General features: G+C 45.3%; 1 protein-coding gene across 6 annotated transcripts in view; it reads right to left on the bottom strand.

Annotated features, from left to right (window-relative positions):
• FRMPD3 (FERM and PDZ domain containing 3) overlaps window positions 1–16,866 on the bottom strand; it is a 161,030-nt gene that overhangs the window by 32,857 nt on the left and 111,307 nt on the right. For all 6 annotated transcript variants that reach the window (XM_054544939.1, XM_054544941.1, XM_054544936.1 and 3 more), the window contains 4 exons: window positions 11,989–12,125; window positions 11,529–11,655; window positions 9,182–9,271; window positions 7,316–7,495 (listed from right to left, as the gene is read on the bottom strand). In XM_054544939.1, coding sequence (XP_054400914.1) covers window positions 7,316–7,495; window positions 9,182–9,271; window positions 11,529–11,655; window positions 11,989–12,125 — 534 coding nt within the window. The remainder of the gene's footprint in view (window positions 1–7,315; window positions 7,496–9,181; window positions 9,272–11,528; window positions 11,656–11,988; window positions 12,126–16,866) is intronic.

Genomic DNA, 16,866 nt, shown 5'->3' with positions numbered 1-16,866 from the left:
ACCTCCATCTCCAACCATATCTCCCATTAACTCCACTGGTGCTCCCCTCCCATCACTGTCCCTCACCTTATACTCCAGCAATTACAAATACAGTTCCTCATGTTCCTTCACATCTTCATACCTTAACCTATGCTGTTCCCTCTGGCTGAAATATTCCTGTGCCCTGCTTTGTCCACCCAACAAGCTGCCATAAACTGGCTAGATGCCTCCTGGAGAACATGACCAAGTGAAAGATGCATCCATTCATTCCAGAACTAGGCCAACCTAGTTCCTGCCCTCATGGAGCTTACAATCAAGCAGGAAATAAGACATAACCCAAATCAAATAACCATGCAAATAAATATGATTGCGAGGTGTGATAAGTACTTTGAGGAAAACGTATAGAGAGCTACCCAAACGTAGAATGTCCTGGAGTGGTATGTGGGTGGGTAAGTGTGAATGTGTGCGTGTGTGACTAATTTGGTTTCAGACGCTGGAGACAGCTTTGAGAAAATAGCATTGGCTGACAAATATAATATGAGACCATTTGACCAAAGTAGAGGCTGAATGGCTGGCTGACTAATGAGCTGGCCAGTTGCAGGGCAGTCTGAGTCACTCATGCCCTGGTTGACAAGCCAGCTCAGGACAGACAGAATGCCTAACAGCCTCACATTCTGACTGCTGAGCTGCCTGGCTGGCTGGTTGGCTGGCTAATGGACAGAATTACTGACTGGAGGCTGGGAGAATGGCTGACTGACTTCGTTGTCTGACCACTTCAGTTTCCCCTCTTACCCCCAATATAGCCCAGTGCCAGTAATAAAACAGCACGAAAGCAAAATCCCATGCACAGAGAGGGCCAAGCACAACCCCAGCTGGCTGAGCACAGCACAGCTCATCAGGAGCCTCTCCTTGGCATCCCCGGACAGCCAAGTTGGCCCCAGCATGGGCCAAATGCAGCTCGCAGTAAAAGGAACACAGATGCACTTTTTGCCAAGAGAAAAATGAAATTTTTGCTAACAGGTAAAAATGAAATCAAAAGCAGGCAAACAAAAAGGTTGGACAGGTTCCTTAGAAACCTTCAAAAACAATTTTTTATTTTAGATAGGAATTTAATGATCATGACGTGTAATGTAACACTTGTCCCTACAGAGAGCACTAGAGAAATAAAGCTCAAACATGAGAATAGGAGACATGCTGGGCCACAAGACATCCCTTGGGACATTCCTTTGATGATTTCTTTTTCCACCCTATGTGCTTCTGTGGTAATGGGGTATGGTAATGGCCCAGGTATGCCTCAGTCCCAGGCTGCCATCTCTTGAAGAAAGATATTTGAATACTACCTCATGTTTGCTCCACTAAGAGCAAGTAAGCTGAGTGAAAACTAATTAATATGCCCAGGCCATCTTCAAATGTAGCATGAGGAAAGGAGAATGGAGTTGGAGGCATGAGCCAGCCAGAAGAAGGTACAGCAGGGATTAATTTGACATGTTCCAGCCACATCTCCTTCCCAGGGTGCCCTGGGAGCTATCAGGGCACTTAGCACTCTGAGATGCCAACTAGGAAAAGGTTTTTCCCTGGGGTAGCCTTCGCTCACTCTAGCATCCCTGAAAACAGGAAAAGGATGGAATCCAGGGGCCTGGAGGGGAAGGGTAAAAGATGATGGTCTAGAGACCCAAGGGATCAGTATATTTGGTCCTTGCCTCCACAGCACTGGGAAAGGCTAATTGGGCACAGCCAGCCAATTTGGGGGCAAGGCAGAATATCACTTAAGGTAGTGGTTCTCAGGCCAGATACAAATTAGAATCACCTGGAAGTGGTAAAGACCTGTACATCCCTGGGCCCCAACCCCCCAGAATTCTGATTTTAAATGGTCTGGGAGGAAGAGTCTGGGCATTCAGTGGTTTTTAAATCTCTACATATGATTCTAATGTGCAGTCAGGGCTGAGAACTACTTTAAATGAATCATCTTAATTTCACCAGGCCCTTACAGAATATTACCAGACCAGAGTGGCCTGTCTAGGGGGAAATTGGCCAAGTCTGGTTTCTAACTTCCATGTCCCCTGTTAAGGATGTTCAGACAGTCCTTCTTCAGTGTATCCTATGCAGTTGTGTGCTGGTAAACATTTTACAACCAGTTCTTTCTTTCCTTTCTTTCCTTTCCTTCCTTTCCTTCCTTTCCTTCCTTCCTCCCTCCCCCGTTCCCCCTCCCTTCCTCCCTCCCTCCTTCCTTTCCTTCCCTTCCTTTCCTTCCCTCCCTTCCTTCCTTCCCTTCCTTCCTCGTTCTCTTTTTCTCCTTTCTTTCTTTCGTTCATTCGTTCTTTCTTTCTCTCTTTCCTTCCTTTCTTTCCTTTCTCTCTCTCTCTCTCTCTCTCCCTCTCCCTCTCTCTCTCTCTCTCTCTCTTTCCTCTTTCTTTCCTTTTTTTTGACTGGCTCTTGCTCTGTCACCCAAGCTGGAGTGCAGTGGCATGATCACGGCTCACTGCAACCTCTGCCTCCCAGGCTCAAGCCATCCTCCCACCTCAACCTCCTGAGTAGCTGGGATTACAGGCGCAAGCCACCATGCCCAGCTAATTTTTTTATTTTTAGTAGAGACGGAGTTTCGCCATGTTGGCCAAGATGGTCTGAAACTACTGGCCTCAAACAATCCACCCATCTCAGCCTCCCAAAGTGCTAGATTACAGGTGTGAACCACTGCGCCCGGCCCACAGCCAGTTCTTTCAAGTAGTAATTTGTAGCACTGGCCAATTTCCCTGGTGTACATACACCCACCATGGCTGCTTTCAAACTATTAACATGATGGCACTGAACAAAGAGATGGGGAGAGATGTGCCCAGCTGGCTCTGATGCACTGTGTGAGCCAGCTCCAGCACACCACTGGCTCGGTGGGTAGATTCTTACTGAGCCCAGGGAAGCCATTCTCTAGTAAGAAGCTTCCCAACCCTACTCTCCCAATTCCTTCCCAGAGCCACCTCTCACTAAACACAAATATTGCTGATATAAAGCACCTCTAAGAAGCTTTCCTTAATACCCCCAGCCAGAATTTTGTCCTCCCCTGTACTTCCCTAACATGCTCTTGGTAGCTCTCCTATGGCACTTCCTTCTGTGTGCCATGTATTTGTGCTTTTTTTTTTTTTTTTTTTTTTGAGATGGAGTCTTGCTCTGTCACCCAGGCTGTAGTACAGTGGCACAATCTTGGCTCACTCCAACTTCCACCTCCTGGGTTCAAGGGATTCTCCTGCCTCAGCCTCCAGAGTAGCTGGGATTACAGGTGTGTGCCACGATGCGTGGCTAATTTTTGTATTTTTAGTAGAGACAGGGTTTTGCCATATTGGCCAGGCTGGTCTCGAACTCCTGACCTCAGGTGATCCACCCGCCTCAGCCTCCCAAACTGCTGGGATTACAGGCATTAGCCACCGTGCACGGCTGTATTTGTGCATTTCTATCCTACAAGCTAGGCAAGCTTCTTGAAGGCAAGGAGCCATGGTTCTCTCTCTCTCTCTCTCTCTCTTTCATTTTTGTGGAGAACAGGGTCTCACTATATTGCCCAGGCCGGTCTTGAACTCCTGGGCTCAAGTTATCCTCTCACTTGTGCCTTCCTAAGTCTAGAACTACAGGCATGAGCCACTGCACCCAGCAAGCCATGTTTTTTTCTCTCTTTTAATTTTTTTTCTATTTTTCTGAAACGGAGTCTCACTTTGTCTCCCAGGCTGGGATATGGTGGCATGATCTCGGCTCACTGCAACCTCTGCCTCCCAGGTTCAAGCAATTCTCCTGCCTCAGCCTCCCAAGTAGCTGGGATTACAGGAGTGTGCCACCACGCCCAGCTGATTTTTTTTTTTTTTTGCATTTTTAGTGGAGATTTAGTGGAGACAGGATTTCACCATGTTGGCCAGGCTGGTTTCGAACTCCTGACCTCAAGTGATCTGCCTTCCTTGGCCTCCCAAAGTGCTGGGATTACAGGCATGAGCGACTGTGCCCAGACTCTTTATTTAAAAGAAAAAAAAAATTCTGGAGGACTGTTGTGGGGTGGGGGGAGGGGGGAGGGATAGCATTAGGAGATATACCTAATGCTAAATGATGAGTTAATGGGTGCAGCACACCAACATGGCACATGTATACATATGTAACAAACCTGCACATTGTGCACATGTACCCTAAAACTTAAAGTATAATAATAAAAAAAATTCTGTGTTTAGCATGCTTCCCAGCAACAGCAAGTTCATACTAAATGACTGTCAAATCTAAACCTTGATCTTTTTTTCTCCCTCAATCTTCCCTTTCTCCTTTCACCACAATATCATCCATTTTGCTTCTGCTGGGCACATGGTACCATTCTTCAGAGTACTTGGGACCCATGAAGTAGGCAGAAGGGCTAGGTATAATAAGACATGTGCATTGTCTGTGCAAGAGTGGTATGCAGGGGAGAATATGCACCCACATCTTACTGATTTCGCATGTTTCACATCTCCTCTTTTTTTCTCATTACCACTGCTGTCCCTCCAGCACAGGCCCTTGTCCCTTCACTCCTGGACTAGTGCCATGATCCCCTCCTCACTGCCCTAGCTCGACATTAGCTTTGCTCTCACCCGTCTTGCACCCTGGTCCAAATCAACTTTTATTTGATCACCGCTCTGCTCAAAGACCTACTGTGGATTCTCACTGTTCTACCACATTGAATCCAAATTCCACAGACTGGCCTTTGAGGCTTTTAACCAACTTGTTCTGCCCACCCCCAATCTCTGCAATCTCTTTTCTCGTTATTCTCCTCTCCAGCCAAGCAACTATGCTTATCGACCTGCACATATGGCTTGCTTATTTCTGTGCTTGCTCCTTGCCTTTGAACACATCCCACTTCTCTCTGCTAATTCATGCCTATCACTTCAAGATCCAGCTTAAAACACCCTCTTGTGGGAAGCCAGATCTGATTAACTCCTTCCTGTTCTTTTGTTCCATATTCCACATCACACTTGTCTGTAACATTTACTTCATATTACTTTTTCTTTACTGATGTTTTGCTTTTGAAAAAATAACAGGTCTCATTCATTGAGTACTTACTGTGTGCCAGGCAGTATGCTAAGACATTTTATGTACATTTTTTCATGTAATACTCACAATAGGCCGGGTGCAGTGGCTCATGCCTGTAATCTCAGCACTTTGGAAGGCCGACTTGGGAGGACTGCTTGAGCCCAGGAGTTCAAAACCAGCCTGGGCAACATAGCAAGACCCCCATCTCTAAAATTAAAAATAATAATAATAATCCTGACAAAAACCTTTTGAGATAGGCATTCCATTTTGCAGTTGAGGGAATCGGGATTCAGAGAGGTTAAGACACTTTCTGAAGGTCACACAGCAAGGCTGGGATTTGAGCCTTGTCTGATTCCAGAGCTCTATACATGTTCTGATATTGTGCTTTTAAGGCAGGTCATGTGTCTTTGTGAATCTAGTCTCCCCAGTGACAATGTAGCCTCTCCAGGGCAGCATTCATTCCCACAACTGTGGCTGGATCACTCCTAGAAATAAGCATAGTGCTCCTCACTCAGGCAACACCCACTGATCCCCTGTTCAGCCTGTTTCCTCCCAGAGCTCTGGTAATACAGGTTTCAAGCCTGTGCATTCTCAAAGTGGTTGCATTACACAGTCACCTAGGAAACTGAAAAAAATAAATAAATCCTGATGCCTGGGCTTCACCCATGACCAAAGAAATCATAATCTCTGAGAGTAGGACCCAGGCATCTGTTTTTTTCTTAAAGCACTTAAGGAAATTCTATTGTGTAGTCAATGTTGAGAATCACTCAGAACATAGAAGACTCAGTTGGAAAGCTGTGTCTCTATTTTAAACCCCTTTTATTTCTCAGGAAGCCACATCTCCCCTGCATGCCTTGTCTTCCCTGCCCCCTTCTCTGCCCGTCCATTTGGCTTTTTACCCAACAACATCTGAGGAGTGCAGCAACCATTGGTTGAGGAGGTAGCCGCAAGCCAATTAAACATCGGCTTCAAGCCAGTTCCTAAACCAATGGGAATCCTGTGAATCACAGGTGGAAAAATCAACATATTAAAGCTTTCTGGGTTTCACAAAGACAAAAATAAAGCAAATAATTTTCTCTTTTAGAAACAGCAAACACTCCACCTGTTAATCTGCTACCAATATCTCCCCCTGGGAAATCGTTTAAGAAAGGAAAGTTGCAACTCCTCTAAGAGCTTCCGCCAGCTGGCAGGCAGGCCTGCCCCCCACCCACAGTGGTCACTGGTATTCAAACAGGAGAGCTGTGGAGGGGGTGGCTGACCAAGACTGCCAGACTTTGCACAGGCGACAGCTGCTTGCCAGTCCGAAGGAGTTGATCTATGGGAATGAATCTAAGGTTCTGGAAGGGCTGGACTCTGGGAGGTGAAATAAGGACAAGGCTCTGCATGTTCCTCTTCTACCCAGGCCCCCTCTGTTCTGTTCACATGCTCAGACACCCTCTCTTCAATGACTCAAGGTGCGTGTCCCTATGGCAGGGCCCCCCAACTGCTGTGCACATGGAATGGGTAGAGATGGGCCAAGATATTCATTCCTATAGTTTCTGGGGCAGCCAGGCAGAACCTGGGGTGGACAGAGTCTCTGGGGCTGCTACATTTACCCCAATGTTCCACATGAATATAATTTTCTTTTCTTTCTTTCTTTATTATTATTTTTTAATTATTTTATTTTATTTTATTTTTTTTTTTGAGACAGGGTCTCACTCTGTTGCCCAGGCTGGAGTGTAGTGGTGCAATCACAGCTCACTGCAGCCTTGACCTCTCTGGCCCAGGCAATCCTCCCACCTCAGTCCCCTGAGTAGCTGGGACCACAAGTGTGTGCTACCACGCCCAGCTAAGTTTTGTATTTTTTTGTAGAGACAGGGTTTCACCATGTTGCCCAGGTTGGTCTCAAACTCCTTGGACTCAAGTTATCTGCCCACCTTGGCCTCCCAAAGCGTGAGATTATAGGCATGAGCCACCATGCCAGCCTGTGAATATAATTTTCTGTGTGCTATGATATGAGAAAAATGGGAAGCAGTGGCCTGGGGGTAGCTCCAAGTTCTCCAGTTTCCCTGCCCTGTGCTGAAGAACTGTCTCAGGCTGATCTGACTCTCCATAGCATTCCTTAGTGCTGGCTGATCTTATTATGTGGTCAAAATGGCATGTCCCAGAGGGCTGAGAAGAGACAGATTAGCCCAAAGAGTCCCAGGGTTGAACCACTTCAGAATTACTGAACTTCACCTAACAGACTCCAATTCTCTTTCTCAAGTTTACTTCTTCCTCTATTCCCAAGGCCTGTTCCTAAACAGAAGGAGACCCTCAAAGCAGGGCTTACCTTGGCATCCATGATGCTGGTCTCCACCCGGGCCACGCCCTGGTTCTCCCGGAACAGCTGGATCTTGCTGATCTTGCTGAACTCGGACAGCACAGTGGTGAGGTTGGTTTTGAGGTCAATAACATGGCTGATGCCATGACGGGGTCCCACCAGGAGAGTGGTGGCCGACTGCTTCTCATCCTGGTGCCCAAGAATGGCAGGCAACGTTCACAGAAAGAAGGGTGGAGGAGGTGGGGAGAGGAGGCAGGAGGAGGAAATAGAAAACATGCATTGGACTCTCTGGTGGGGTCTGAAAATATCTGGGGCTCAGTGCCACAGTAGGACAACCTGGAGGGGAAAATGGTCTGGGACAGAAAATGGTTCCTGGGATAGAGCCCTAGATTATGGGTCCAAATGAACACCTTAGCCTCAGCAGCAGGTTGAGTAAAGTACACAGGCAGAAGGGCTGGCTCTAGCAAAATCGTGAAGTAGGTGAGGTTTGTTTGGGGGCCTTTGGAGCACCCTCCCCTTCCAAGCCCCAGGGACTTCCCATTTGTTGCTGCACGCCATTTGAGGCCCCCACCCAGTGCTCTGCCTGAGAAGGCGGCATCCTGTGTCTGGTCTTTACCCTCCCCCCACCAACAGCCACTCAAACTTGCACTTCTCACCCAGGCCAAAAACTAAACTGGCACAGTAACTCTGCCTAAGGTGTTGAGGATTGATTGGGTACTTCATGGTAGCCTCCCTCCTTAAGCAGAGATTTGCCTTTTAATGGGCACTCCAGCAGGTATGGCCAATAGAAATTTTAGCAGTGGTAGGTGGGTGGAAGAAAGATTTGACAGTATATGAAGGAGGTGGGAGGGGACAGTGGGCTTTCAGTGTTCTGCAAATCCCAGTATGTAAATGGCTACCTCTCGGCCTGAAGGACTGGATTCCCTTAAGAGTTCTTGACAGATTCCTTGGAGCAATCAAGCTTGGGTCCTCTGGCGGCCCATTCCCTGGTATTAGCATCACCCTGAGGAACCTCTCGTGCCTGTCTATAGGCACTTTGATAAGTGGCTTTCCACCGATGTGCCGCACTAGCTGACAATGTGCTCCTGGGAGCAAGACAAGCACCTGGATCCAATTAGCAAGGTGATTTGAATTTCCTTTCACCAGGGTAAACTAGCCTGGGGCACAGTCTTAGGGTGGGACCAGCTGTGCCCTGCCCCAGAGCCTTGTTCCTGCAGCAAAGGTGCTGAGCAAGCAGGGGGAGAAGAAGAAGGACTCAGGAAACCTAGGGTAGGGGACTGTGGGAGTATGTGGAACAAAAATGAAATAAAGCAGGGGTTGCCTAACCATGGCCCATGGGCCAAATACCACCCACCACCTATTTTTTATGGCCTAGGAGCTAAGAATGGCTTTTAGATTTTTTAATGGTAGGGAAAAAAAATCAGAAGAGGCGTGTTTTGTGACATGTGAAAAGTACATGAAATTCAAATTTTCGTATCCATAAATAGTTGTTGGCACATAGCCACACCCATTTGTTTATGCATTGTCTGTGGCTGCTTTCATAATCTGACAGCAGAGCTGAGTAGTTGCCACAGTTGTCAGTATAGCCCGCCTGCAAAGCCTAAAATATTTACTATCTGGCCCTTTATGGAAAAAGTATGCTGTGCCCCCAAATCGAGGAAGAGGAACAAAAAAAGGTCATGGAGGGATACTCAAAACAAATGTCTCCTCCCACTTTATCATTTTAGCAGAGGCAGGGCCAGGAAGGTAAGAGGTAGAAGGAGGAGGAAGAGGAAGGAAGGCCTTTAGAAATATTTGCCCCTCCTGCCCCCACACCCAAGGACAAGAGCCAACAAAGGGCTCCCTCCCCGCATCCCCCCATCCTGCCCCACTGACCAGGCCTACAGTGTTGAACAAAACGCCCGTGAAGGTAGGAAGTTCATTCAGAATTCGTAGATACTGGAGCTTTGCCTGAATTGCAGAGCCCTGTGGAAAAACCCATCCAGAAATATGAGAAGCCTGAGGGGCACAGGAAAAGCAAACCCATGTTCTCAACGAGGAGTCTCAACATCCTAGGACAGGCACCAGTCAGCAAGTGACACTGTGGAGATGTGAAGATATCCTTCGTAAAACAGCAGCAAGGTTCTAGTTTGGACAGCTCTTCCCTCTAGTATCTCATCTCCCTTTCCAAAATCTTGTCCTACCTCCTGATCTTCATTCCTAAAGTATCCAGCTTACTCATTTTGTTTTTGGTTTAATTCCAACTAACTGACGCCCCACCTAATCCATACCTCTCTCCTGAGATCTTTCAGACCCCTAGAGTCATGTAGATGCTGGTCATTCCCCAGCTGGGGGTCCCACTCAATACCTTTCATACTAAGCACTCCTAAGTCCCAGGCCTGCACTTCAGGCATTCCTGGTCTATATCAGCATCCCCTGGGCAATCGAGTCAGAAACCTGTGAGTCACACTGGACTCCTCCTTAATTGTCTCATGTGAGGGCCAGCAGTTACCAGATCATCTGGATACTTACCCCCTAGCTCCTTTTCCAATCTATCCATCCCTCTTCTCTAGCCAGTCATTGCCTTGACATTCCCACCTGTGTCAGGGTGACAGCCAGGTTACCTTCAGGACTGACACTCGTTTCCCTCTTTCCCTCAAGTGCCTCCACACTGTTAAAGGGAGCATTCTAAAACATAAGTTTAATCACCTCAGCTCCCTGCTTTAAATCCTTCAATGGCTCCCAGCTGCCTAGAGGATGAAGTACAACCACTTTCCTTGGCACACAAGGCCCTCCATGAACTGGCTCCTGCCAACCTCTCTGGCCTCTTCTCTTGCCCCTACCTTCACCCCTTGCACACAGCTTGCATTTTCTGTACTTGCTTAGGCTGAATGATTTGCATTTCTGTCCTTGCACCATGGTTTCTCATATCTCTGGTCCTTTGTACAGATGGATCTCCCTGCCTGGGAAACACTTCCTCCCATGACCCATGCCCACGGATTAATCTAGACAAACTCTTATCTGTCTTTCAAGACCCAGCTCTGGCCTTTTCCACCTCCCTCGGGCTGGGCTTAGTGTTCTTCCTCTGTGCTTCCAGAGCACCTGTGCCTAATGCAGTGTTGGGACTGACTAGTGTGTTTCCCCATTAGACTGTGCCTGACTCAGGGGCCAAGACCAGGCCCTCTTCATCTTCATATTTCCAACCCAAGCACTGGGGTGCCTTGAAAAAAATGTTACCTGAGGAGATGGTGGTGAGCACTGATGCTCTCAGTTGAGAAGAAAACAATCTGATTAAATATTCACAGCAAGGTGGGAATGGCTTAACTCTCTGGGGAAATTTGCATCTTAAAAGAGAAGCTAGTTGGTAATGCAAGAAATCTGGAACGGGAGGAATGTATGGGGGCGATTGCGTCCCATGTGTACATCTGCATGCTGATTCTAGTGCCTCTCACCACTCTCCTGCTTCTTGGGCAGGAAGCACAGGCAGATTGAATCTTACAAAGCTAAGAAGCTGCTGCGGGGCTTGGGAAAGCAGACAGTGGGAGTCCCTCAGAGCACTAGAAAGTGGAGACAGTAACCTGATCCCTCGCCATTCCACCCAGTGATCCATTCTCCAGGTCAGGTCTTGTACCCCCAACTCTCCCACTTTCCCCTGGGCTGGGGTTTTGTCTCCCAGAATTCCACACCCTAGGACTGATGAATTAGAGGTACAGAGGTACATTTCCTTTTTTTACATTTTTTTAAAATTATTTTTTAAAAAGTAAAGACGCTGTCTCACTATGTTGCCCAGACTGGTCTCAAACTCCTGGGCTCAAGTGATCTTCCTGCTTTGGCCTCCCAAAGCGCTGGGATTACAGGCATGAGCCACCACACCAGCCTAGTCATTTCCACGGAAAACATGTGTCTCCCTAGGGTCCAGTGCTTTCCACATGATACATGCTCAGTCGGCACTGACTAATTGGTGAAAAGGACCTGAGAATTATCTCCTGCATCTTGGCCCCTTTGCTTTGAGGACCCTGAGCTCTCTCAGTGATGTGTCACTCAGCTGTCTCTTTGGGATGCTCAGGCTTGGGGAAGACTCCTCTCCACAACTGCCCCCACACCTGGCCAAGCCGTATGTGTACCTGAGTCAAAAGCAGTGGTGAGGATCCCTAGAGGACTAGACTCTGCTGGGAAACCACCCAGGATTTCCCTGTGGCCAGTAGTGCCTGGAGCACCATGCCCAGTGGCCTACTCTGGATACCTTGGTGCCGCAGGAAGGATGTGTTTGGTGAGCCTTCAGTTGCTGAGAGAGAGATTTCCGGAGGTTCTTCTCTTTGATGCCCTGCAGGAGGGAGGGGGGAAGAAAGGGTTCCAGGCCCCACTCCTTCCTAAAAGCAGAAGAAAAGTAAGAGATTAGTGAGAGAGGCAAAGTGGGACAGAGAGAAGATGGTAAGACAGAAATTGACTGAATCTGAGAGGTAGAGATGGAGGAATAGAGACTGAGAGAAAGAAAAAGGGACAGGGACAGGAAAATAACATTAGCCATAGCTCCCTACTAGAAGCTGTAGCTCTAGGGCTTCATAGTCTAGACATGAGGGACTCCAATTCTCACTCCCATCCCATGCCCTACATTTCTGAAAAGCATAGCATAGCTCAACCAGTGTACCTTTTCCCTACGCAACTATTCGCCCCCCATCCCAAAGGGCCCCAGCACAACTCACTCCACATTCTTGAGCGAGATCTTCTGACTAGGTCGAGTGGCTGAGACAGTGATATAGATGTGGAGTGCAGCAAGGCCCAAAAGCATCTCTGGCTTGGGATCCATTCCAAAGCGTTCTCGAATAACATCATTCCGACTCTGTGAGAGAGGGCAGTCCAAACCTATCAGCTGAAGGAAACATTCCTTCCCCACCCCCTGATCTAATCCCTTACATCCCAGACAATACTCATAGTATCAGTAAGGCATGCTAGATCAAGGGACAGAGGAAGGAGCTCCCCTTGGAGAAGAGACAACAGAGGAGGCTCAGGTCTCAGAGACACTGTTCACTTCATTCAGCAGATACTAGATAGCCTTCTTCTCAGTGACAGGGGCACACAATGGCAAGCTACAAGCAGACAGTCCAGTTCACTGCAAAAGTGAGATATGGCACCACTCCCTTTCTTTCCTCCTTTTATAAGAGACTGTCCTACTTTTTTTCATGGGGGTTATACTCACCCCCAAGCCATACAAGGCTCCTTTACTAGCTCGGATGGAAACAAGGGGAGAAAGATACTGGGAGGCACTCTCCACAGGGCCCTGGCCCAGAAGCCCAGGGTGAGAGCTGAATTGCAGGGATGGGGGAGGCATTCTCCTTCTTGGTGTCTGAAGGACAAAAATGTTGATGAGTCAATCTTCCCTATGCTATCCTAGAGGAGGTCTCCAGGAACTACTGGCCAAGGGTATGACAACCCCCAAACCCTGAGGGTCACAGCCCCAGCTATCAATGAGTCAGCCTTGGTTAGACCAGTTGCCCATTTTGTTAAAGTGGAACCAGTATGGACTAAGGGACTAGGAAGCCACAGTGATATCACTATAGTATAGGAGAGAGGGGAAAAGGAATACATCATCAATGATCATCTATGTGGAAAATTCAGTGGATTCTATTACAAAAAACTACTATAACTACAGTTTTCCTTTGGTATCCATGGAGGATTTCTTCCAGGACCCCCATGGATACTGAAATTTGTGGATGCTTAAGTCCTTTATATAAAATGCTGTAGTATTTGCATGTAACCTATGCAAATCCTCCTGTATACCTCTGTCACCTCTAGATTACTTATAATGCCTAATACAATTAAAAGGCTATATAAGGCCAGGTGCAATGGCTCATGCCTGTAATCACAGCACTTTGGGAGGCAGAGACTGGTGGATTACCTGAGATCAGGAGTTCGAGACCAGCCTGGACAACATGGTGAAACCCCGTCTCTACTAAAAATACAAAAATTAGCTGGGCATGGTGGCGGGCGCCTGTAATCCCAGCTACTCGAGAGGCTGAGGCGGGAGAATCACTTGAACTCAGGAGGTGGAGGTTCCAGTGAGCCGAGAGCGAAACTCCACCTCAAAAAAAAAAAAAAAAAAAAGTGCTATAGTGCTATGTAGGCCAGATGCTGTGGCTCATGCCTGAAGTCTCAGCACTTTGGGAGGCTGAGGCAGGTGAATCACTTGAGGTCAGGAGTTTGAGACCAGCCTGGCCAACATGGTGAAACCCTGTCTCTATTAAAAAATACAAAAATTAGCTGGGTGTGGTGGTGCATGTCTATAGTCCCAGCTACTTGGGAAGCTGAGGCAGGAGAATTGTTTGAACCTGGGAGGTGGAGGTTGCAGTGAGCCGAGATCATGGCACTGCGCTCTAGCCTGGGTGACAGGGTGAGACTCTGTCTCAAACTAAACTAAAATAAAAATGCTATGCAAATAGTTATTATATTATATTTTTAAATTTTTTATTTTTTATTATTGTACTGTTATTTTTTATTTTTTGAATATTTTCAAAATCCAAAAATATGGAACCTGTAGATATGAAGGGCCAAATGTAGTGAGTTTACCAAGGTTTCAGGATATAAGATCAATACACCAAAATCAATTGTATTTCTATTCTTTTAAAAATAAATCTTTTTGTATAGAGATGGGGGTCTCACTATGTTGCCCAGGCTGGTCTTGAACTCCTGAGCTCAAGTGATCTTCCTGCTTCAGCCTCCCAAAGTGCTGCAATTACAGGCATGAGCCATCATGCCCAACCCCAACTCTATTTGTATATGCTAGCAAGAAATAACTGAAAATTGGAATTACAATAAAAATCATTTACAATAGCATCAAAAAATATGAAATAATTAGGGACAAATCTGACAAAACATGTGAAAGACCTATATACTGAAACTACAAAATACTGCTGAGAAAAATTATAGAAGGTATAATTAAATGTAGAAATACTGTGTTCAGGGATTGGAAGGCTCAATATTGTTAGGATGTCAATTGTCCCCAAATTTATCTATAGTTTCAACACAATCCCAATCCAAATCACAGCAGGTTTTGGTAGAAATTATCATGGCGATTCTAAAATTCACATGAAAATGCAAAGGACCTATAATAGCCAAACCAACTTTGAAAAAGAACAAAGTTGGAGAACAAATACTTCCTGATTTCAAGAATTATTATAAAGCTCCAGTAATCAAGAGTGTGATGTTGACATAAGGACAGACAAGTAGACCGACAGATCAGAATAGAGAGTACAAGAATAGATCTATATATATATAGACAACAGATTTGTAACAAAAGTACAAAGGCAATTCAGTGGAGGAAGGATACTCTTTTCAACAAAAGGTGCTAGAACAATTGGATATCCATACGCAAAAAAAAACACACACACACACACACGAAACTTTGATGGACACCTTGCACCACATACAAAAGTTAATTCAAATGGATCATAGGCCTAAATATAAAGCTGTAAATGATAAAACATCTAGAAAAAAATAGGGGAAAATTCTTGTAACCTTGGGTTAGACAAAGATTTTTTAGATATGACACCAAAAGCACTGTCCATAAAAGAACAAATTAGCAAACTGGACTTCATCAAAATTCACACATTTGCTCTGTGAAAGACATCGTTTAGAGACTGAAAAGGAAAGCTACACACTGGAAGAAAATACTTGCAAATAATATATCTAACAAACAGCTTGTATCCAGAGTATATAAAGAACTCTCAAAACTCAATAAGAAAACAACCTAACAAAAAAGCAGGCAAAGATCTAAACAGACACTTCACCCGAGAAGATGCGTAGCATCAAATAAACACATGAAAAGATGCTCAACATCATTAGTCATTAGGAAAATGCAAATGAAAATCACAATGAGATGCCACTAGGCACTATCAGAATGACTAAAGTAAAAAAAGAATACTGAAAATACCAAGTGCTGATAAGGATGTAAGAAAATGAAACTCTCATACATGGCTGGTGGGAATGAAAGATGGTACAATTACATTTGAAAACAGTAACGTTTCTTTACAAAATTAAAGAAAGGGATCTAGCATATGCTCAGACCATTCCACTCCTAAATGTTTACCCCAAAGAAAAGAAGGCATATGTCCATACGAAGACTGGTACATGAATGTTCATAGAAGCTTTATTGTAATAACTAAAACCTGGAAACAACCCAAATGTTCATCAACAGGTGAATTAATAAACACTTCTGGAACATCCACACCATGAAATACTACTTGACAATAAAAATGAATGAAATAATTGATACATGCAACAACATAGATGGATCTCGAAATCAGTATGCTGAGCCAAATAAGTCAGATCAAAATAAGTGTACATACCATATGATCTCATTTCTATATAACTCTAAAAAGTGCAAACTAATCTATAGTGACAGAAAGCAGGTCAGTGGTAGCATAGGGCTGGGAGGGATGAATTACAAAGTGGCCTGAATAAACTTTTGGGTGTGTTGGATATGTTCAATATTTTGATTGTGGTGATGGTTTCATGGGCATAAACATAGGTCAAAACGTATGGTATTGTGTACTTTAAACATGTATAGTTTATCATTTGTCAATTAGACCTCAATAAAGCTGTTACATGTAAAAAAGAAAGAATACAGCTGAAGTCCATATCATCGTGAAGCAGAAGGATAGGATGGACATGATCTTGTCACTAAATTCTAAAATATTCAAACCAAGGTAATCCTTGGAAGCTTGAATTAAGAAATTCAGGGCAAAAAAAAAAAAATGAGAACTAAACTTATAAAATTCACAGAGCAACCACAACTCATTGTCTCCTAGAAGGTTGGTAAATGAACCTGATGCTGTTTGGGAAACGTTCCTAAAATTTTAGGTTGTCAGAACAGTCAAAAAGGACAACGACAATGTCTCATAGCACCTCCCTGGATATCACCATCAGAGACAGATGAAGTTTGAGGTTTTTTTCTCTCATTAAGTGCTGTTGTATGTCCTATGGGCACCTAAAACTCAACATTTCCCAAAATGAACTCATCTTTTCCCTAAACTCATTCCATTGTCTGTATTCTCTAACTTGGGGAAGGATACCACCTCTACAAGACACTCATTAAGTTAAAGCCTATCCCTTCTACCCTTTAAATCTCTCTTGAAACCCATCCCACCTCCTTCATCATGGCCCTGGTTCTAGCCCTTGTCATTTCTTCTGGATAACTGCCATTGCTCCCTAGCTGGTGTACTTCCTTAGCACTGTGTGGTCTTTTGAAATTGCTCATCTGACCAGGCTATTCTTGTCTTTTAATAATTTCTGCTCTCCTACTCTCCCGCAGAATTTCTTTACTTTGGCTGCACATTAGGATCACTTGAGGAATTTAAAAAAATGCCAGTGTTTGGACCCCACTCCCATAGATTTTGATTAAGCTGGTCTTGGATGGGGCACAGCATTTTCCCAAAGCCTCCCAGATAATTTTAATGTGCATCTAAGGTTAAAACCACCATCATAAAGCAGAGGTTCTCAAAGTCTTTTGGGCATCAGAATCCCCTGGAAGGCTTGTTAAAACACAGAGTACTGAATTCTACCTCCAGATTTTCTGACTCAGTAGG

This window comes from Pongo abelii, chromosome X (genome assembly GCF_028885655.2).
Source record: "Pongo abelii isolate AG06213 chromosome X, NHGRI_mPonAbe1-v2.0_pri, whole genome shotgun sequence".
Lineage (NCBI taxonomy): Eukaryota > Metazoa > Chordata > Mammalia > Primates > Hominidae > Pongo > Pongo abelii.
The sequence above is the reverse complement of the archived record's forward strand: the minus strand, read 5'-3'. Positions and strand labels throughout refer to the sequence as shown.